Source organism: Periplaneta americana, chromosome 4, assembly GCF_040183065.1.
Source record: "Periplaneta americana isolate PAMFEO1 chromosome 4, P.americana_PAMFEO1_priV1, whole genome shotgun sequence".
Classification (NCBI taxonomy): domain Eukaryota; kingdom Metazoa; phylum Arthropoda; class Insecta; order Blattodea; family Blattidae; genus Periplaneta; species Periplaneta americana.
In genome coordinates, this window is record NC_091120.1 from 22,086,148 (window position 1) to 22,109,768 (window position 23,621).

At 35.7% G+C, this 23,621-nt stretch overlaps 1 protein-coding gene across 1 annotated transcript in view; it reads right to left on the bottom strand.

Moving 5' to 3' along the window:
• NSD (Nuclear receptor binding SET domain protein) overlaps positions 1-18,941 on the bottom strand; it is a 68,674-nt gene extending 49,733 nt beyond the window's left edge. The window contains exons 1-4 of the mRNA XM_069822946.1: positions 18,081-18,941; positions 8,731-8,873; positions 5,581-5,693; positions 1,184-2,381 (exon numbers count right to left, since the gene is read on the bottom strand). Of these exons, the coding sequence (XP_069679047.1) occupies positions 1,184-2,381; positions 5,581-5,693; positions 8,731-8,873; positions 18,081-18,858 (2,232 nt within the window). The 5' untranslated portion in view covers positions 18,859-18,941. The remainder of the gene's footprint in view (positions 1-1,183; positions 2,382-5,580; positions 5,694-8,730; positions 8,874-18,080) is intronic.
• Between the last annotated feature and the right edge of the window lie 4,680 nt (positions 18,942-23,621).

A 23,621-nucleotide genomic window follows, 5' to 3' on the forward strand; every position in this document is an offset into this window, starting at 1 on the left:
ATGTTCTTTGAATGTCGCGTCTATTATACTCACAACTGATTGAGAAACAGGCTGATTTGGATGAGTTTTATTAAAAAGTGTGCATAACTCTTGTTGAGCACATCTTCTATCACCAAATCCAATCATCATCAGGATCTCAATTCTCTCATTTTAAATTAAGAACATCTTGTTTTTTGTTTTCATCAATAAAATTACTTTCACAACACAGGCAGGGAACAACAAAACAGAACTGTCATTATAGTAGCCATAATCACAATGCTTCGGCATAAAACAAATTAAGTATTGCATAAAAAAAAATGCTCTTTCAGATGGTATTAAAATATATTGGGTGTCATTTTAAAATGTTCTCAATGTCATAACTTGCACAAAATATTCTATTTCCATAAAAATATTCCTTTTTAAATACCAGGGTTTGCAGTGTCTGAGCTTTTTGTACAAAACCCTTCATTTGATTTTAACAGCAATCATGCATTACTGATATACAGAGCGTTCGCCTACGGGTGAGGCCAGGAAAGCGGCATGTACTGATACGCCGCTTTGTGCGTGCAGTTGTTGAGACACGCTTGACGATCACGGACATGAAGGTCGACAAGTTATCAGTTGTGAGCCAGATGTTGCAGTATTTAACATGTACATTGCAGTTTCTTGACACAGTTGCTTAAATATTCAGCGTGTGTGTAAAATTTGTTAACAATGCAAAACGCAAAATTCACGCTTGAACAGAGAGTTTTTATGTATGATGCATATGTGAAAACAGAGTCATGTAGAGAGGTGCGTAAGCAATTTGAAGTGAAATATCCGGGTGCTCCAATTCAGGGTAGAAAAAGTGTTAGACGTCTTGTTAACAAATGAAGGACAACAGGGTCGATAAATGCTACAATTCCTAAGCAAAAACAAAGAGTATTGACGGAAGAAAAAATTGATGAAACCAGTGCATCATTTACACGCTCTCCTAATAAATCTCTAAGACGTGTTTCACAGGAAGTTAGTGTTTCAAAAACATCAGTCTTTACTGCTGCTGAACTTTTAAAATTAAAACTCTACAGAGTATAGTATAGAAAGTGGAAGCTTACAGATAGACAATTCCCGCAAGCGACATCGCAGGCAGGCCGCTTTCCTGGCCCCACCCATAGGCGAACGCTCTGTACATACATAATTACAATTAAAAACTTTTTTTACTAACCGCTTTTGGAGTAGAGTTGATCTCGGACAAACGTTTATTCTGCTTGTTATGTCTTACAGTACTCCGTCTACTATATGGAGAAGCACTCCGGTTCCTAAGTTTTGTGATTCTTACAGGTCTCACACTCTGTTTATCCTGTGGAGAAGCATTCTGGTTTTCAGGTTTTGTAATTCTTGTAGCTTTCACACTGGGTTTATCCTGTGGAGAAGTGTTCTGGTTTTCAGATTTTGTAATTCTTGTAGCTTTCACACTCTGTTTATCCTGTGGAGAAGTAATCTGGTTTTCAAGTTTTGTAATTCTTATAGCTTTCACACTGTCTTTATCCTGTGAAAAAGCACTTTCGTCCTCAGGTTTTGTAATTCTTATAGCTTTCACATCCTGTTTATTCTGTGGCGAAGCACTCTCATTTATAGCTTTCATACCCTGTTCATCCTGTAGAGAAGCACTCTCGTCCTCAGGTTTTGTAATTCTTATAGCTTTCACACTGGGTTTATCCTGTGGAGAAGCATTCTGGTTTTCACATTTTGCATTTCTTATAGCTTTCGCACTCTGTTTATTCTGTGGAGAAGGACTCTGATTTTCAGATTTTGTGATTCTTATAGCTTTCACATTCTGTGGAGAGGGACTCTGATTTTCAGATTTTATGATTCTTGTAGCTTTCATGCTCTGTTTATTCTGTGGAGAAGGACTCTGGTTTTCAGAATTTGTGACTTTCACAGCTTTAACACTCTGTCTAGAAGGACTCCGGTACTCAGATTTCGTCGTTCTTGAAGTTTTTGGAGTGTATTTTAACTGTGGAGAAGCACTCTGGTTAACAGATTTTGCGATTTTTGTAGCCTTCACAGCCTGTTTTTCTTGTGGAGACAAACTTCGGTTATTAGATTTTGCTATTTTTATAGCTTTGACAGTCTGCTTTTCCTGTGGAGATGCAATGAAATTCTCGGACTTTGCGGTTTTTACAGTTTTTACTGTCTGTTTTTGTTGTGGTGAAGCAATGTGGTTCTCAGATTTTGCGATTTTCGTAGCTTTCACAGTCTGTTTATCCTGTGGAGAACTCTGGTTCTCAGATTTTGGAGTTTTTACAAGTTTTATAACATTCTGTCTATCCTGTGGAGAAGCACTCTGGCTCTCAGATTTTGTGGATTTTACAGAAGCATCTAGAGGAAACCGTGTTGCAAAGTCCTGCAGCCGTACTATCCTGTAAATGAAAACACGAAAATTTACCATTACAAGAAACATACTAAAAACAATGTGAGCTATTCCATCTCAAATCGACCGAAATGTAGAGAAAATTAACCTTACAATTTCTAAATATAATGAAACTTTTTTTGTACGTAGAGAACTTTGATACAATGCTTTGTGCAAAGTTTGAGGCATCAGAACTTCATAGTGTTTAAATTAAAAATATTTAAATTTATCGTATTTTCATAAAATTAGCAACTTTAAACTGTTGTAGCTCTGAAACCCTTTCACCCAATGATCAAAATGATGGTTTATTTTGATGATGAGAAATTAAAGTTTATATTCACATATAAACAGATTTTCTTACTTTTTATGGAAATGGAGAAATTTAGATTTTTCCTCATTAAGACACCTTTGGCCAGGAAAAAATATTTAAAAAATATATAGTTAGATTCAGCATTGAAAGTACAGATAAACACATATTTTTTACTGATGGTATGTTGATAAGAAAGTATTGAAAATATCTAATAAAGAAAATAAATAGTACGCGCGTGAACTAACCAGATGATTGTGAGATGGGAGCTAGCCAGAGACAAGCAAGGCCAGGAGACAAACACGTGATGTGTCGTCTAGCAGAGCATAGCTGTGCTAGCTTTATCACAGGTTTTCATAAACACAGGAGTAAAATGACGCCCAATGCTCGCTTATCTTCAGCTCTCGGCCAGTGAATGCGGTATAAGCGCCGTTCAAGTCTAGGCATGTGAAAATAATCTATTTAATACCCTTGAAACTTACTGCCGTACCACTAAGCAAACAATGCCGAATCCCTCTTAATAATGCAACGTTTTTTCTCAATATTTTTTTACATTTTTACAAATGGCCAAAAAACCTAAAAGCAAGTAAAATCAGATTATCTGTCTCTCTGTGTACAATAAAAATAAGGATTACTTCTTAACATAACCTACCAAATGTCAGCTTCAAAATAAGCTCTCGTTCAATGTTCTGCAGTAAATGGTTCCAGAGTTCTGAGCACTGAAAGAGGCTTGTTTTTATAAAATACGCTAAATTTGTCACTCAATAATACGAAAATCGTTTAACTTTCGATAGTATATTTTTGAAAATGCATTCCCCTCAGCACCTTGTATAAGTAGGAAAAAAAATTAGAGTATAAAAAAATGCGAGATTTTTTACTGATCGATTTCATATGGAATAGCCCATGTTAAGAAAATAACTTCTACACATTTACAGAAAAACACACCAATCACTGCAAAATACAAACACATGAAAATTTCATTACACAAGCGCTCTCATTATTTCAGAATAAAAGTTACTGCACAGTCAACTGTAACGAGGAATTATGCATAGCTGTATGGTTCTGCAGTGTAAGACACTGTTGTAACATGCATGTTCATTAACATACAAAAGACAAAGGCAGGCAACTGCAGTGTTGCTAAATCTTTGTCAAGCCAGTAGTGAATGAAATTGTAGTAGCAGGTTTTCGAGCAATCAGTCAGTAGTGCAGTGTTATTGTTGTTAGTGTGGTGTTATCGCTGAGTTTTGAGCATCATAATGTAGTATAGTACATATATATTTATTTAACCTGGTAGAGATAAGGCCATCAGGCTTTCTCTTCCCCTCTACCAGGGGATTACAACTACAATATTAAGAATACAATTACAATTGTAATTACAATTAATATTAAATTTACAAATACAATAAAAATCAAAGTACTAAAAGATTAACTGATTAATAAAGGCTACACAGTTTATTGTAGAAGTTAAGAACAAAGAAAATTGTCTTTTTATGTAAGTAAAAATTAAACCTTGAACAAAATTATATAGTCATGAAATTACTGGATGTTGAAATATTTTGTGCCACAATAAGAGAACATTTACAAGAAGCCATGTCTGAAAGAGTCTCAATTACTGACCAAGTGCCTAGTAAGTTTGTGTTTGAATTCTATTTTATTTCAACAGTCCCTGATGCTAGCAGGTAGCGAATTCCAGAGTCTTGGCAGGTTATGGTGGGAAGAAAGGTAAGTGAAGTGAGACAACAGGTACGAAAGGATAGAAAAGTTCAATATTTCGAAAAGAAGAAGAGGTGAATGTAAATTTCTTTTCTTATCTAGTTTAAGCCAACCTACTGCTTCCAGGGATGGGGATATGATATTTGTGAACATTGCTTACAAAACATACACACAAATTATGAGCACGTTTGATATGCAGACTAAGAGGAAGGCTGGAGAATACTGGGTTTGCAGTGAAAGAACTGCCCTTGGGCAGAACAGTATGAATGAATGAATTAGTACCACTGTGAAACTTCACATTTATTTTCAACTTCTGTTCGAGGTTTTCTTTTCTAAAATTTATTTAGAAGTAATATAAATCTCTGCTATTGATGATTAATACTGGGTGTTCAGTTCAAAATGTGTCATGGCTCGCTGTATGCCGTCATGTGGCTATCCGATGAGCCTAGAGAATTCAATCTTCCTACACTTCCGCAGCTCAGGTGTATAACCTAAGAGGCAGAGAAGTTGCCTAGCAAGTACGGCGTTCATTCTGAAGAGTATGTACCGATACGTACGGTAACGCCGGTAGTGGCAGGAATGTGAACTGTTTGGAAATATATACTGTCGGGATATGGGGAGAGGGTTAAGACGATTACTTACGTATTTGTTGACATTAACTTCGACAGTCAACATGGACACGGAGTATTTGATTTGTGTTGTGGAATGTTACCATATGCAACCGATGATAAAAAATACCCTGCGTACGACTTGCCGGCGCAAAACACAGTTCGAAAGAGGTTATGGTAGCACACAGACCGTACAGACCCGCCATCTGTTGCTACGACGTTCAAGTTATACCGTACACGTTCTCAAGTTCAGATTGAAGAACGCCTTAAATAATAGGCAACTTCTCTAACATATAAGCTGAAACTCGCTTCAAATCGGTGACCCAACAACAGTGACGTCATGACACACTTTGAAATGAACACCCAGTATAAAGAAAAAGAAAGATTATATCAACACAAAATTGAGGGAAATGCAGAAAAAACCAAATAGCTAACAAAAACAAAAAAAAAACAAAAATCTTCCATTCTATAAACAATTTTATATTGATAAAAATAACACTGAACATTTTATTTAGAAGCATGATCTAAAATGTGCACTATCACTTATTCATTATTTATTGAAATGTATCTGTACAAAATACCTCGTCTTCTTCAAGGCGTCTTCAGCTTCAGCCACAGCTATGTCCCATTTGGCTTTTGCTTTTGGGCCAACATGGAATGCAGCAGCAACTTTGCGAAATCGCTTCTTCATTCCCTACAAAAGTTAATAAATCTTTCTTTAAAACGTGTATCAGGGCTCCTACAAAAGACAGTTCTGGTTTCGAAAACATGTAATTTATGTTCCATGAATCTGAGGTGCATGAAAATAGTACCAATGGAAAGAGAAACTCAAAAATTTAGTTCCTTACCTTAAAGATATTCAATATGTCTCCCCTTGGTAACACGGCACACATCAAGCCTACAGTCAGTTCCACATAGGTACGCGGATTTTCCGACCTCCCCCCTCCCCCAGATTCTGAGGTTATGTCTGTTCACCTTACTAAAAAGATGAAAAGTGGCTTCGCCAGAAAACACCACAGAACAAATAATTTCATCATTGTTTTCAATTAGAGTCTGCATACTTATGCAGAAATTTCTTCATAGCACTTTGTCCTCTGGTTTTAGGGCTTGCAGCAACTGTACGGATGAAATCGCAACCGCTTGCAAAGAATCTTGCCTTAAAATCTGTGTACCATTTACATTTTGTAGGCCCACTGGGTGGATCTGCACCAAACTTTGTTCGGTAATGCTGTTGTACATTAATAACCGACTGGTTCACATGAAAATTAAGCTTTTCAGTCCTCTATAGCAGCCATTTCGCCTCAAAAATAAACAAATTTGTTTATATGCGCTATTATGAGGCAGTGTTACCAACTAGGAAAACAATGTTGCCACAACGAAACTTCCTGAGTTTCTCTTTTCATTTGGTGCTATTTTCATGCACCTGAGATTCATAGAAAGTAAATTACATCTATTCGAAACTGGAAAGATCTTTTGTAGGACCCCTGTACAATACACAAGTTATAAATATACCAAGTTTGCTGTGCTAACAAGTATTCCATATACAACTGGCCCTGGCCTACTCACTTCTGTTGGTAATGTCATCACTGACTTATCAGCAGGCAAGTACAGCCTTCTTTTCCTGATGCCAAATGATATGGAAATACAAATGTTACCTCAATCTATTTGGTGGAATTATTTTTATGCGACTGAATAATGAGCAGCTTTAATTCCTAGCCACCAAAATTCTCTGACATTAAGTGATGAACTTTTCCTGTGAGAACATCTTATAAGACAAGATCTATGAAATGTAACTCTTTCATATTCTAGACTATAAAAAATAAATCTTAAGAACAGTAAGGTAAGTATACATTAAGGCACATCGAAAAAGATCGATTTTTTTTTTTTTTTCGAAATTAAAAGTTCAAGAAAGTTGCATCATAGTGTCAAAGTTTCGCACAAAAAATTTGGACCTCCTAAAAGCACTTTTAACCGAGCCACAGGAGACCTGAAGATTAACGTATGAAGGTAAAAAAAAAAAAAAGATAAAGGTATCCCCGTAACATGCCATGAAGGCACTTCGGGGGCATGGAGGTAGAGTCCCATGCTTTCCATGACCTCGGCACTAGAATGAGGTGGTGTGGTCAGCACCACGCTCTGACCGCCTTTTACCCCCGGGAAAAGACCCGGTACTCAATTTTATAGGAGGCTGAGTGAATCTCAGAACCGTTCTGAAAGTTTGGCAACGAGAAAAAATCCTGTTACCACCTGGGATCAAACTCCGGACCTTCCAGTCCGTAGCCAGCTGCTCTACCAACTGAGCTACCCAGCTTAACGTATAAAGTAACATTTTTATTTATTTATTTTCATAATTCTTTGGAGCATGGTCAATGGGCCTTAAATAATTATTATTATTATTATTATTATTATTATTTTACAATTTTTAGTTTCTGAAAAGCTATTAAAAAGAAAAACTTCAGTTTTCATTTGATATTACGGACTTGTACCTACAGAAAATATTCCTATTCAAAACATTTACCTACTTTTACCAATGCGAGCTCACTTTTGTACAAGAACTATTTTCTTCCTACTAGAGAACATCTTTAACATTTCCAGTAACTCGTTAATGCTATTCTTTTATATTATAGAATGTAATAACAGTGCAAATATAAATCTTTACAAACTTCCTCATTAATAGTGTTGGAACGTGTTAGTTTAAGTACAAAGGCATAAAAATCTTAAGTAGTCAACATAACATTTCCCGAGTACATCATATAGTGATGATACTAGGAGCATATGTCAATATAAACTGTTAATACCGACAAAATGTTATAAAATAAGACTTAAGGCAAACTGATCATTTCATTGAATTATAACTTTTACTCCACACAAACACAAGTCCGTAATACGAAATGAAAACTGAAGTTTTTCTTTTTAATAGCTTTTCAGAAACTAAAAATTGTAAAAAAAAGAAGTGACTTGAGCCTCATTGACCATGCACCGAAGAATTATGAAAAATAAATAAATAAAAATAAAAATTTTACTTCATATGGTAATCTTTAAACCTTCTGCAGTTTGGTGAAAAATGTAATCAGAGACCATGTTTTTTTTTTTTTCTTTTACTCCTTCCTTACATTTTGAATTTCGGAAATTTTTTTTTTCGATATGCCCTATTACAGATGCTGAAAGCTGAAATACAGTGTATGCTTCAGAATTATTTGAGAGGTGTAAGAATGTAATAACACATATCTTTCTTATCTGCTTATGCTCTGTGCGTGCTTGTGTGTGTGTATTTTTTTTTTTTCAGTTTGTTTCTCTCTTTGGTTTTTACTTGGTAAACATTTCAAGATATTTACGAAATGTATTATTTTATTATTAACCTATTGTTTTGCATCATTTCTGTAAATGTTACACCCTGTGTTATATTTTATAGATGTAAATAGCAATTGTATCAATATCAATCTATATGCATGTAACAATTTGTATAGTTGTACATGAACATAATTATGTAACTAGCTGTGCATTTACGAATGCCCCATAGGTCTTTCTTTTCCGGAAATGGGAATACTGCCTTGAGTACGAGTTTGTTTTCCTTTCCACTATACATTCCTATTTCTATGAGTAGATGTAGCTGTCTTTTGATGACATCGCACCTGGCTGGAAGTACTCTGCATAGGGCAATACGATCAGTACGAAGTTCCTAGCTCCTCATTTGATGAAGGACTTGCTTATACATTTATGGTACCACTTACCTCACTTTGGAACTTAAGTGAAAGTTTATGAAGTGCCTCAAGACCTTCAAATGGAATGACACAATTGCAGTACAACCAACTACGTCTCCCATTATCACCAAAAAACTGAACATGTAGACTTCGCAGAGTGATATTCCCACGAACTGATGGAAGAAATGAAAAAGAACCAAAATATTATTAAATTACATAATGTATAATAAATGGCATATCAATAGGCCTATATCAAAACACTTTTTAATTAAGTTATATGCATCAAATTTTCATGTTTTATTTTATTCTTTCATATATATTATTTTAATGTACCAAAGTACATATGATATTTCCATGCAGATATTCTGCATCATACGATGAAAGAGTAATGGAACGGAGAAAAATTCTCTCCGGCACCGGGATTTGAACCCAGGTTTTCAGCTCTACGTGCTGATGCTTTATCCACTAAGCCACACCGGATACCCATCCTAGTGTCGAACAGAATCGTCTCAGATTAAGCTCCAACTCTTGGGTTCCCTCTAGTGGCCGCCCTCTGCACTACGTCATAGATGTCTATGAACGTAGGACCGAAGTTACTCATAACAAGTGCACCTCAGCACATGTGTGGACTTCGGTCCTACATTCATAGACATCTATGACGTAGTGCAGAGGGCGGCCACTAGAGGTAACCCAAGAGTTGGAACTTAAACTGAGACAATTCTGTCCGACACCGGGATGGGCATCTGGTGTGGCTTAGTGGATAAAGCATCAGCACATAGAGCTGAAAACCGGGTTCAAATCCCGGTGCCGGAAAGAATTTTTCTCCGTTCCATTATTCTTTCATATTTGGAATCCAAAACCTTAAGGGTCCCATACAAGCACTGTACAAAATTAAACCCACACTCAAATCTCCTTATGTACAACCAAAAATTATTTAGACTTTTGGCCTTCATATAAATCTCCAAAGTTCATTCAAGAGTTGCTTGAATTTTTCCGAATTCCAAATTAACTGGAGAAAAAGTGAACACACAAACAAACAAAACTGCGTGCATGTGGTCGAGATTTTGTCATTGTTTTGTTTCAAGCAGTTCTCTGTAGCGAAATGGTGGTAAGCTATGAAATATCCTCATGCATTTCCTGTGAATGCAGAATGATTAAGAAATAGTATTTCTCGAGTGATCCCATCAATATTGATTTATGAAAACTTAATAGGAATAAAGGGAATTGAATAATCAATATTCAAATGAAAATACAGTAGAACCCCACTAATCCAAACTAATTGAGACCGTGACCTGTTGGGTTTAGAAAATTTTCGGACTATCTGAAATCATTACTGAAACATAGCAATCCCCCCACCCAAAACTTGCCACACAGGATCAGGCCCATGTTGGCTCAAGTGTAAATATCGCCATGTGAAGGAATGCTGACAATAACGGAATAAGCAATACAGGCGCTAGAAAAAAGGTGAGGGGTGATAAAAAGAGAAACCAAGAGTCAGGAAGTGATAGGGAAGAAAGTAGTGAAAAGAATAAGAGTGCAAGTGTAAGTGGAAATCTAGTATGTGAAAGTGAAAGCTTTGGGGAAGAAAAATGAAAGAGAAATAGAAGAAGAAATAAATAGAAAGAAAGACAAAGACAGAAATAAAGTAGAGACGAACAGTAAAGAAAGGTCAGAACCTGCGACAGTTGAGGATTTAGCAGAGATATTTGATATGTGTAAAAAAATAGTGGGGGTGTGATCAAAAAGTGCAAGTATAGTGAAACTGGAAAAGATCGAGAAGTATAGGGTAGAGAGAAAGTGTATAAGCAGATGTATAGAATAAAATATAAGTATTTATAAGAAGTGAGAATAGTGACAATGGATTAGGTGGAAGCAGAATAGTGAGAAAGTGAAAGTGAGCGCAAATAGGAATGAGTGAAAATAGTGAGAAAGGGTTAAGAGAAGTGAACAAGTGACAGCATAAAATTAGTACTAACATTTGAACGTTGGAACAGTAAATGAATAAAAGATCAAAAAACAAATAGGTCAAATAATTCAATATAATAATTTATAGAGAAAAATTGAAAATGAGATTTTAGTGAACAGTAGTTAGAGGAAAAGGGGGGTGTGAAAGAAGTATATAATATTAGACATATTAGGATTAATGAACAAATAGAGAATAGCAAATGAAATGTAGGAGAAATACTGAAGGGGAGATTGACCAAGTAACAAAAAAGGTACATAGTGTAATTGGGAGTATTTGTGTAGACGTGTACTGCAAATAATGTGTTAATGGTGGCACCAGATACAGAAATGTGAGGTACACCATTACATGTAAAGAAGTCTGTGACGAAATATATCATATCGCCATGTGTATGTGTCACATGTGAATTCTCATGTGATCACACATCCTTGTGGTGGGAGTTGAAAACTTTCTCTCAAGTAAATAACACAGAGTGATTAGGTGAGGTGTGGAAGGAGCGACGGGGTTTTCACTGTGCGCTGTTGACACACTCACGGTGGAGAACGGTGGGCTGGTAGAGGCGATGATGCAAGCATGCACCTGTTCATCCTGGCTCTGTCAAGGTTAGTGAATCAGTCTCCGAGTGGCGAGTGACAAGGTACATAGCCTATTACAGTATATTATACAGTGCTTTCTTGAGAATTTAAAGTGAACGTGTATATATTTATGATTCATATGTGTTAACCCAGTCTGCTAGCCTAGTACAAAGGTGGTTTGAAACACTATTCCCAGTCTAAAAATTTCATCACATACAACAATCCATAATCATTTTCAAAAAAAAAAAAAAACAAAACAAAACAAAACAAAAAAAAACAAAAACAAAAAAAAAAGCCACCCTAAATAAGGGTTTGATAGATCGACCTACTAATCAATTCACAATAAACAATGATTAAAAAAAAATGTGACAATTTGAAAGAAAAAACAGTAAGATAAATGATAAGAAAACATAGGAAATCATTTACAATAAAAGTTATTTGGGTACAAATTATTACTAATTATAGCTAAGGATGATTTTAACACATGAGATCCTATGGCATCAATCGTTGCATCAGAAATTTTAAATTGTTTAAGTTGATTTAAAGTTTCTCGTGGGATCGTATCACGGGCACCGAACATGAGCCCAAAAACTGTCCAATGTGTGATGTGGTATTGTGCTCCGAGATGCTGACAACAAGGCTCAGGGAACAGAAAAGCCAAACAGATATGTTCAGCTTAAGAAACAAGACAGACAGTGCAGGATTCTCACAGAAGAGACATTAGATGACACTGGTCATCAATTGGAACTGTCTCCTAGAAAATCACTTAGGCATCTTTCACAAGTACGAATTTCTTATGGCTCTTTGCAAAAAGTTACTAAATTGTTAAAATTGCAACCATATGAAATAACTAAGACATGTGCTCTGCAGCTGGGTGATCCTACACGTAGGCACGCATTTTGAGTGGATAATGAATAACATTCGCAACAGATTAACAAATATACACATTTCATATTTTTCTCAGAAGACATTTCATAAAGAGGTGCCAAAAATGTGTGGACAACAAAGATGGCCAGTTTCAGCACCGCCATCAATAAAGCTGGTAAGTAAGACACTAGTTGCAGAAAATTGTATGGTTGTATCACCATGATTCTACACTGTCCATTCCCCACCGTGAATTCATCAGCAAAGCACAGTGAAAACAAATCGCTCCTGTCCACACCCCATCTGATTTCTCTGTGCTTTATCGTTCAAAGAATATGCTCCAGAAATTCCATATCTTGTCACAGTGAAGTTAATAACCACCTGTAGAAGTCCGAACACCAAGGTCTATGTCAACTGTACTATACTATTATGGATAAAAATTCTCATCATGCACAATGGACAAAATGAAATATAATAAATTCCAAAGCATCAGGAAATGGCAAGTGAGCTCATCTGCAATCAACTACAATACCCTCGATTCAACATCCAGTGTATGTCTTACAGGCAGTTAATCTCCACTGATGGGAGGATGCTGCTCTTCCATTCAACTAAATATGTTTTTGTTGGGATGGCACATAAATAGAAAGAATTCCACGTGGACTGAAGCTGCACAATAAATATTGCTTCCAGAAATGCCCAAAATGAAGTACATGAACATATTACATTATGTTAAGGTAATGAATTATTAGGTGTGCTATGTCTCCTTTTTATAGGAAAATGTGGGCTAAGCATGTTGTCTATAACGATAGGGTTAAACTTGATTTTCGAACTGTTGCTCGGGTTCTAAGTAAGTCATCATAAAAAAAATCGGCAAGTATGGCTTTTAGAGTGTGGTAGAAAAACTAATATCTATCTAATAATATTTTATAACGATATTTTGCACTGCTCTATTTGACTGGTCAACAAAATTTCAAGATATAGGCTACATAGTAACCTGTTTCAGATGTCAAAAAAGTGAAATGTTATATAATTACAAGAGGTTAATGTATATACATCTGAGCAGTTGTTGTAATATAAGCAGAAAAGATGTAAGTTTCGAGTGAGTGGCATTTCAGACTTCAGCCACGTGGTGTAGCATGCATGACTGACACACAAGATGGTGGTCATGACGCAACAGTACGCTCAATGTGTTGTATAGTATGCAAAATTTTCGAATGTTATAGACACTCAGCAAGCTTTTAGAAGTCAATACTACTGTCAGCATGACACTGTTAATCGGTACGCCAGCAAGCCCTAAAGATAATGTGTAGTGCGGAGTGAACCGTGACAAACTCTATGGTCCATTATTTTTTGCGGCAAGAACTTCGTGCTGTCAATTACCTGATTATGCTCAAGCAGTTTGTACTCTCCAATTACAAGAAGATGGGGTACTGGACACCAGTATTTTTAAACACGAGAGCGCTCCGCAATATTGAGTTCTCATAGTGTGGGATCATTTGAATGAGACATTCAACAATCGCTAGTGCAGCTGTGGTGGACTCATATCATGGCCTGCGAATAGTCCAGACTTGTACCCCTGCAGTGGCTGAGTGGCAGACCTCCGGTCTGTCACGCAGGCAGCCCGGGTCCCGGTCAGGTCTGGGATTTTTAAAAAATCCATAGTGACACACGTGGGAGACAAAGTCGTAATTGGCGTTTTTATTGGGGTGCTCCCGTTTTCCCCAATATTAGACATCTACATCATTCCGTCATTATTTCTCTATTTATTCAACATCATTCCATAGCATTCCCCGATCGCCGGCTGGCAACATACGGATGCGGCTGGTCTAGGGAAAAGGAGGATTGCCTCTTCGAAACCTGGGTGTGCAGCGAACCTTAGTGTAGTCAGCCGGTGTGGGTTTGGGAATGCGCCCAGAGCAGTGTATATTGGAGAGTACCGCATTCTTTTGATCCGACAAATGCCGACGAGGCGGCCATATTTACTCTTGCGGAGACTCAGTACACCGCAAGCCTTGCGTAGGAACACAGGTTTCTAGTGTGATATTCCATCGTTATCTCGAAGAATGCCGTGTTGTTGTGCAGTTAATCAATGTGTAATCAATTGCCGTTGTACAAAATTAGCATTAAGTCGCAAACAAGAGGAGGAATGTACTTCAATGATTAATTTTCTCAGCGACAATATTTTCACTGCGGGCTAAAGCAAGGAGATGCACTATCAACTTTACTTCTTAACTTTGCTCTAGAATATTCCATTAGGAAAGTTCAGGATAACAGAGAGAGTTAGGAATTGAACCAGTTACAGCTTCTTGTCTATGCGGGTGACATGAATATGTTAGGAGAAAATCCACAAACTATTAGGGAAAACACGGGAAGTTTACTTGGAGCAAGTAAAGCGATAGGTTTGGAAGTGAATCCCGAAAAGACAAATATATGATTATGTCTCGTGACCAGAATATTATACGAAATGGAAATATAAAAATTAGAAATCTATCCTTCAAATATATCTTGAAGCAACAGTAACAAGTTCTGTATGGTTGTGAAACTTGGTCTCTCACTTTAAGAGAGGAAAAGATGTTAAGAGTGTTTGAGAATATGGTAATTAGGAAAATATTTGGGGCTAAGAGGGATGAAGTTACAGGAGAATGGCGAATGTTAGAATTGTAGTAGAAAATTGCTGATGTTATCCCTATTGAAATGGACATAACATAAGATAGACTAAATAATATAGTGTTATCTTTAATGAGTCATTTCACTGTGACAATAATGTTTATTAATTCTTGTCTCCTGTGTTCAATAAACTACAACAACATGTATGATATCCCCTTTAATCACCATCGTTCTAGCATTACTGCTTACGCTCCTGTGCCCAGCAAGGAGTAAATATGGCTGCCGCCATTGAGGATGCGGTACTCTCTAATATACACTGCTCTGAATGCGCCTAGCTTGAACATTAGCACAATAGATCTAACAGGTCGCAGTGATGGACTGTAGTACCTCCCCTTCAGTAAATTCCATTTCATTCCAGACACAACGCCTCAAGACTTTTATGTGTGGGGGTACATCAAGTTATTTATGTACACACAAAGACCACAGAATGGCGCAACATGTTTGCACAGTATGAAATGTGCCGCACTCACAATGGCAGTAGTGTTGAATGCTAATGTGCTGGACCCAAAACTTCTGAAACTCCTGCACATGTAAGTACCTTTAACGGGCAATCAATTTGAATAATTTCTTGTATATAATGTTTTATTTCTTTGACATCTCAAACGGATCACTTTGTACTATGGGTTCCTATTCTAAACATAGTTATTTTGGTATGTACTTTAACTTCCCAGTGCATTTATCTGGCAGTTTCTGATCATCTTGTAAAATAATACTGCGTACACAAAATAATAATAATAATCCGTGGCGCTACAGCTCATGAAGGGCCTAGACTGACCAGCTGGCTGCTGGCCTCACGCCCACATGCTGAAGCAGAGGTGGACGATCATCCAACCAGAATGGAGGTATCGTGTGGTTAGCACGATGATCTCCCTAGCCGTTATAGCTGGCATTCGCAACCAGATTTTGCTACCTATCGTAGCTCCCCAAGTGCATCACGATGCTGGGTGAGCACCAGTCCCATACACTGGCCGAAATTTCATGAGAAAATTTCTTCCCCCATGAGGACTCGAACAAGCGTGCATTCCATAACGCGAGTCCTAGGCAGGATGCCTTAGACCGCGACGCCACGGCACGGGACATATTGCATACACATGCTATAAATAAACTTTGTGTGGAAAGAATTTGGGATTATTTGCACATAGTATGCAATGGCAATAAAAATTAATAAAAGGGTTATAAAACATTGGCTGCAGAGAAACACGATGGGGAACTTTAAATAAAAAAAAAATGGAAAACATAAACTGCAGGAAAAAAATATGCAAAATATAACCTGCAGAAAGAAACAAAGGTAGGTAACGACCACACATTATTACAGTAGTTGTGTTGTAAAGTTGTCGTATATATTAGTCCTTTCCCCCCCCCCCAAAAAACACCAGCAGATGACTCGGAACAGAATACTCAATAATGCTAAAGAGAAATGTTCCTATACATGTAGTTTAGTAACATAAAAGCAATTATATTAAAGTTGTAAAAATACATCAATCAATGCCACTGAACATTATGAGAATAAATTATATTAAACAAAAAGACAAATTACACATCACACGACCTCTTCTTTCTTTGTTTGTGTAAGGCAGAATAACAGAAAGCTAGAAATAAGCCAACAGTGACTGATATCGTGAGATATATTTGTAAGGTTCTGGTTCCACCTAAGATGAGAAACACATGATGTAACTGATCCTCAAATTACCAATAACTTGCGTATTTATTAACCTTACTTTTAAATAAGTAATAACTGCAACAAATATTCTTAAACTATTATATTTTATTACACGCTGATAAATCTTTACCATAAAAGTATATGAAAGTGAATTATTTCAAAATAGGCTAGATTATTGTTGCAACAGTTAACTTAATACAGTGAATGGTCTTGTATAAAATTTAAATAATGACACGAATTATATGCCACAGACATAGTGATGAACAGAGAATAAATGTGAGCAAACTATGACATCTGACATATTACAATGTGACAAGCCGTGCATAATTTTCACTACCTTATCTGCAAGACTGAAAAGTTTCAACAACACAATGAGCGGTGTTCTTGTGTATTACGCGGAAATAACTGTGATCCATATCATGTTGTAACTTGTGTCAAAACGAAAATCTCGCCGACAAACTTTTGTGGCAGTCAGAAACCTTAAACTCTGTGCTTATATTACATAATTTTAATATCTGTTGCATGATCTGACATAAATGGTAGCAATCTGGCAGACTACTCGTTCAATAAAACCTCTCCTGCATCTGTAAAATATATAGATTGTGCAACAATTAAAATACTTCAACATCTGCAATTCTGTAACAAAATCCGCCCCTTTACTAAATTTTAAGAGTCGTCTGAAACATACTGCATTAATAATTTGCAAAATATATGGGCTTTAGTATTTTGATACCTTCCTTGGACATACACAGATTTTTTCATTTACATTAATAGCTTTTCAGTTAAAAAAAATAAATAAATAAAAATAAAATTACAATTATTGATGGCATAATACCTATAATATGGCAGAGGATTTTTTACTTCTTAAAGAGCTTCAAAATACGATCTGTAAGCCACAATCCGACACCAACGAATTTTACTATGGCCTATGAAACATTTATAGACAAAAATTCAGTAGGCATATGAACACTGAGTTTAAATAAAGTATGGTAATTCATCTGTGATCATGAGAACACAAATACAAAAAATACTGTTTAAGAATCATAAAAAAATTATACAAAGTAATATAATTACAAATAAATACCATCATATGATTATGAGAAGAACTGCTGGTTACTCCCTCCTTGACCATAAAAGAAATTAGGACATCCTTAAAGAATTAAAAGTAGATTCAATTACCCAGTACATAGAACAATACACACTAAAATGGAAAGAACAGGTTGCTAGGATGCCGTCCAATCGCTTGCCAAAACTGATCTTACGCTATACTCCAAGAGGCCGAAGAAACTTGGCAAGACCTAAAAAAGCGCTGGATAGAGACCGTTAACAGACTCCTAGGTCTAATACATGAAATGGTTATGATGATGATACTATTATACTCAGCCAAAAAAATTAAAGCAAAACTACCTCTTCTCAATTTACTTCAATTTAATAACATTTAGGATTTTTAAACGTCATGTACGATAATGGCACGAATTTAATTAGCAGGCCTACAAAACACATCAATAACCATATAAATCTTATATATAAAGGCCTACCACATTCTGTAGCAGTCAGATATCGATACAAAGTTTAGTAATAAAAGATAAACGAAACATGCAAATTTGTTAAGATCCCTTCACAATTTTAATAAAAAAATGATGAAAATTACCTGTTGTTCTAGTGAAGTTTCCCATTTGTGGGTCCAGGGCAATCATGCACGGCCAGAATGGATAGCCACTAACACGAGCCCAAGCAAGGTCTCCAATCACCCAATCAATTTCAGATGACTTTTCAACATTCAATGCCTTATTCTTCTCTACTAACACACCGGAAGTATCACTTGTCGCCTCCCTTTTCACAGTTTCTGGTGTAAACATAACAGTGAGCGCAGCTGTTTCATCTTCAATGTTCTCAGTAATGTCTAATTTCTCCAATTTCACATTTTCAGTATTAATGCTCTTACTTAATTCTTCAGATTCTGTGTTTCCTTTGCTTCGTCTATCTTTCTTCACAAAGATGTCATGAAGTCTTCGACCCTTTTGGCAAACTTTTGTCATTTCTACAGACGTTGAAGAGCTAGGTGACCCAGAAACTTTTCCTGGACTTTTATGTGGGCTGCGACCAAGTATAGCGGCTACTTTCTTGTCTGTTGGAAGAAAATCTTCCGGTATTTTTGGTTTATGAGTTCTGCCATACCGGCTTTTAGTAACTGGAGAAACATCAACTATGTCCGATTGACTTAGGCTTTTATCGTCCGAAATTATCGCATCCGTATCATGTTCTATACGTCTTCTCTTTGGATTCGAATACAGAGGCTTGGGAGATGCATCTGATGAGCATTCATCTTTCTTTGAAGAAATTTTACCCAGTTTTGGAAATTTAATATCACCACCATCTTTAGTCATTTTTAAAGGTGGATCATCAGAAGATACATCATTTTCACCCATTTTGTAGATATAAGACAATCAAAATTTTAACTAAAGTGATTTGATCTTCTCAAAGTGTAGAAATAATATCTGCCAAACAGAAAAAGGGGCAGTATAATAAAAACAACACTATGACTAACTACAACCATAATAAAGCTGCATACACTACCATTATAAATGGTTCAAACTGCATCCTTTAATATTAAAGGGTAAAATTCCACATTTCCTTCTACCAATACAACTTATAAAACACTAATGATCGTCCATTCCACTAGCATTACCACAGAAATCACTTCAACACCCGTTTCACATAGGCTATATACACAACACACTAGATTATAACCTTAATAGATGAAGTTTGTATATATAATCACATAAAACATATATTTTTCACATTTGAATCATAGTAATTAACGGAAAATATTATTTCAAATCATATATAATCAGTATTATTCAAATGACAATATCTTTTCAACATTATGAATGGTTTCTCAGTCCATATTCTGCTAAGAGCACTGCAAGCTTTCGGCGTATTACGTTGAATCATTTGTACAGTGTCCAATAAAATTATCGTATTTGTTCCTACGCCGTTTCTGTATTTGCCTATAATATTTTAAGGGTTACTGAAATGTTTATGCACTTACCTATAGCAAAGTAACCTGCCAGCATACAGTCCATCATCCACGATCCCAAGGAGTCCATTACTTTCCCGCGTTATTTTTACACGCGATCATTGGTGGGTTTAAAATTTTCTAGCTCTCATTGAATACACGACACACAAATACTTTGTCCAAATATCACAACCAACACAATGTTTGCAGTATAAAATGCTCACACATGTTAGGTATTATTCTCCATTATTTACAGGCCCTAATGCTCTGCTAGGCATGGAACAAGATTCGATAGAAACAGCACTATTCGACGTCCCTCGGTGGGGCTGGTCTATAGAACTGAGAAGACCAGTTTCTAAACGAACAATGAATTTAAATATCAGTCGACAAACTAGCGCCAATTAGGCCTATGTCGATAGTAACATCGACATGCAATAAAGACAAACTGAAAAGATAAGGAATGTCCAAGTGAAGAATCTCAATTTCATTCATCACTATTACAGAACTAAACATGCGTGAAATTATTTCTTGCAAACTACTGTAGGCCTACTTTCTCGAATCTTTCGCAATGCAATTTTGCTAAGTTCATGATTTTATAGTACTCAACACACATCACAGGTAAGAATGATGGATATGGAAAATTTAAATTATTAACTGACATAAAAAGTATGTAAAAAGAAAATCATTTCTACAAAATATTTCAGAAACTATGAAGACTTGTTCAAAGAACCAGATCTCTAGAAATAAAACATTATTTTTAGTATACATTTAGCTAAATCATCTATATCATCAACTACACACTTTGACTCTTTAGAAAGGATATTATTCGTCTACTTATTTTAATGTTGTCCTGATATTGTCCCATATTGTAGTACAAGTACCTACTTTTTCATTGTATAAAATCATTCCTACAGAGATGGAATCAAACAAAAGTGATCAATATACTTTCAAACTTCATAATTAATTTATTCAGTCAGCAGATATGGTTTTATGTCATGAAGTTTCCTTTCTAGCGAGAAAATGAGCCAAATGCTGCTGCTGTCTTCTTCAAAATATTTTAAAATGTGAGAAAATAAACACAGTAGGTAATGGGAAAATATCTCGTCTAAATATAAGAATATTGCAAATTCTCATTTATTTCCATTTAATACTGGTACCAGACAGTGTAGGTATACCATTATTGCCAATGCTATTATTATTATTATTATTATTATTATTATTATTATTATTATTATTATTACGACTACTATCGCTATATAAAAACTGAAGATTAATTTTTCTTTATTATTTAAACAATAAAATCTATGCATAAGCGATCAATACCAACACTAATAACGTACGTACTATGATAGTTATATTTGTTCTTCAGAAATTTACTTAAATATGAAATTACGCCTGTTATTATTGATATGGCTAAGGAGAAGGAAAGAAAGGCGAGAAGGAATTGCAAAAGAAAAGTAGGAAGAATTAATATAACCGTCTTAAAGAATTTTTATTATAATTTTCATACAAATCTCCACTTCCTCTTTCATCTCAACATAATATTCGCCATCTGTGCACAGAAATTACGTAATTCTCTAAAAAAAATTACAATTTTATCTTCTGTTACTTTAGTGTTGAATTAATATGCCTCTGAAAACCGCGAAACTTAGTTTTGTAATTTGAAACTGTTAGTTACAATATTAATATTAAACATCAATCTCAATCCGAGAAATTTTGGAGCTCTTCGCACTTCATTTTAAAATTTCAAAACTTCCTTTCTGAGTTCCCTTCTCACATCAATTTCTTTGGGTATGAGGGCCATGAATTTCGAGCCACTTAACAAAATTGTTAATTTGTGTACAAAGTAAATGAAATTAATTTTGTCAATAAAGTTCTGTTTTTATTTTTTTTTTTCAAATAGTGCAAACACTCAAACATCAGTACTTTTTATTATTATGGTACTCAAATGAATTCACAATGCAGATCTTCTCATTTACTTTCATAATAAAGTTGCATTCTTCACTTCTTCATCTGTCGACATCTCTATCCCACCATAGGGGCCGAGTTCGATTCCAAGCTATATTGTTAAATTTATGGAAACACATGTTCTAATTACTTTCAACTATTGCTCCATAATTTCCAAATCATAAACTCATTGTCTCCAAGTACAGGTAGTCTTTATAATTTAAATGGACATCAACGAAAAAATAATGTCTCAAAAACATACACTGATGTCTGTCTGTTCATTTCAGTACGCAATAATAAATGTACCTCATTTTGTCTAATTTAAAGATTGAAGATATTTTGTGCTGTAAAGTTGTCGACTTTTCAGAAAATTGCAATATCGAATATGACTGAGCCAATAAGAGATTGAATTTCCAGCTGTTAAACTACCAAACATGCTAAAAAAAAAAGCTGGCTTGCGTCTTTTAGTCGAATGACACTCGATGTTGTACGAAAGGAAGTAGCTTCCTACATGGTTCAGAATCGATCCTGAACTGCCTACTCATGCGCAGTAGCTCAATGTGCGTTCCAACAAGACTAGAACTGATTCCAAACTGATTCTTTTTTATCCTCTCAGTTCCAAACCGATATTGGACTCCCAGCTCCCTGTTTCAACATGCTCCTCGTTCGGAACGAGTGCAGTGTTGCGAACCCGATTCTTAAAAACCCGCTATAAAACAGTGCAGAAAACTGCTAAATTGTTATACTGTCAATATAAAATGAGATTATTTTGCCGCTGTGAGTGTTAAAAATACCGTTAAATCCCTATATCACCAATAAACATTTCATAAATTTTACCCGCTAAAAACGAACACTGAAAAACGCCAGATCTAGCGGGAAAACAGCTGAATTGGCAACATTGAACAAGTGAAATTGATTCTCGCTGACGCATGCGCAGATGGTTTAATCTGGAGTTGACGGAGACTGTCTTACAAATAGCTTTTAACATTTTAAGGAACCCGGAGGTTCACTGCTGCCCTCACATAAGCCCACCATCTGTCCCTATCTTGAGCAAGATCAATCCAGTCTCTACCATCATATTCCACCTCCCTCAAACCCATTTTTTTATTATCCTCCCATCCACGTCTCTGCCTCCCCAAAGGTCTTTTTTCCACCAGTCTCCCAATTATAACACTTTATATGCATTTCTATTATGGAGACTAGGCAGGTTAAAATAAAAAAAAAATAGTCCATATGAGTGATTTGGAATGTGATAGAGATATATTTTACCAAGAATTGAGTTCAGAAGAGAATATAATTTTATTTTAATATGAGAAGAAACTCATAAGGTCATGAAAGAAGAGTTCAAGAAATGTTCAAACAAGTAAAATCCCGAACTAGTTCTGACACCATACATAACAGGCGCATGCTTCGAAAGAAGTTCGATATTAGTTCAGAACACATTCTGAATTTTATTACTTGCTGGAATGAGCTTAATATCGATCATACCGAAGCATATGTTAGATCTGCTGCATCAGAAATAGTTTACTTCTGTTTACACTATGTTAAGAAATGGCCAAGTTCTCACACACACACACACACACACACACACACACACACACACACACCAATAAACCAAATTTGAAATGATGATATTAAAAAGAGGACAAACCATGGGAAGGATTAGCTTCTATTGATGTTATGCTCCTTCTAAATACTGTGCATTTTCGTTGATGCTTATGTGTGTTTTATTTGGCTCTCAAGAACTGAAAATGAAACCTGTACTTCAAAATTACATAATCACTGCAAAAAGCACACTTGCAAAGAATGAACCTTCTTCAGCTTATATCTCGAAGAGGTCATATGTTAATAGAGGATCAGGAAGATCAATAGATATTCACATGACTAGTTATCACAACAGATCACGGAAGAGGAAGGGAGATGATGAATATTAACAATCTCATCATTGTGAGGGATGAGATAATAAAATTACCTTAATAGAACAAATTACCTATTATAAACATTCTTTTCATTCTGGTACCTACCGGTACTCTGTATGTATGTTTTTTTTTACATAAGTAATCCTCAAACGATTAGGGAAAACGCGGAAATTCTACTTGAAGCAAGTTAAGAGATAGGGTTGGAAGTAAATCCCGAAAAGACTAAGTATATGATTATATCTCGTGATCAGAATATTGTACGAAATGGAACTATAAAAGTCGGAGATTTATCCTTCGAAGAGGTGGA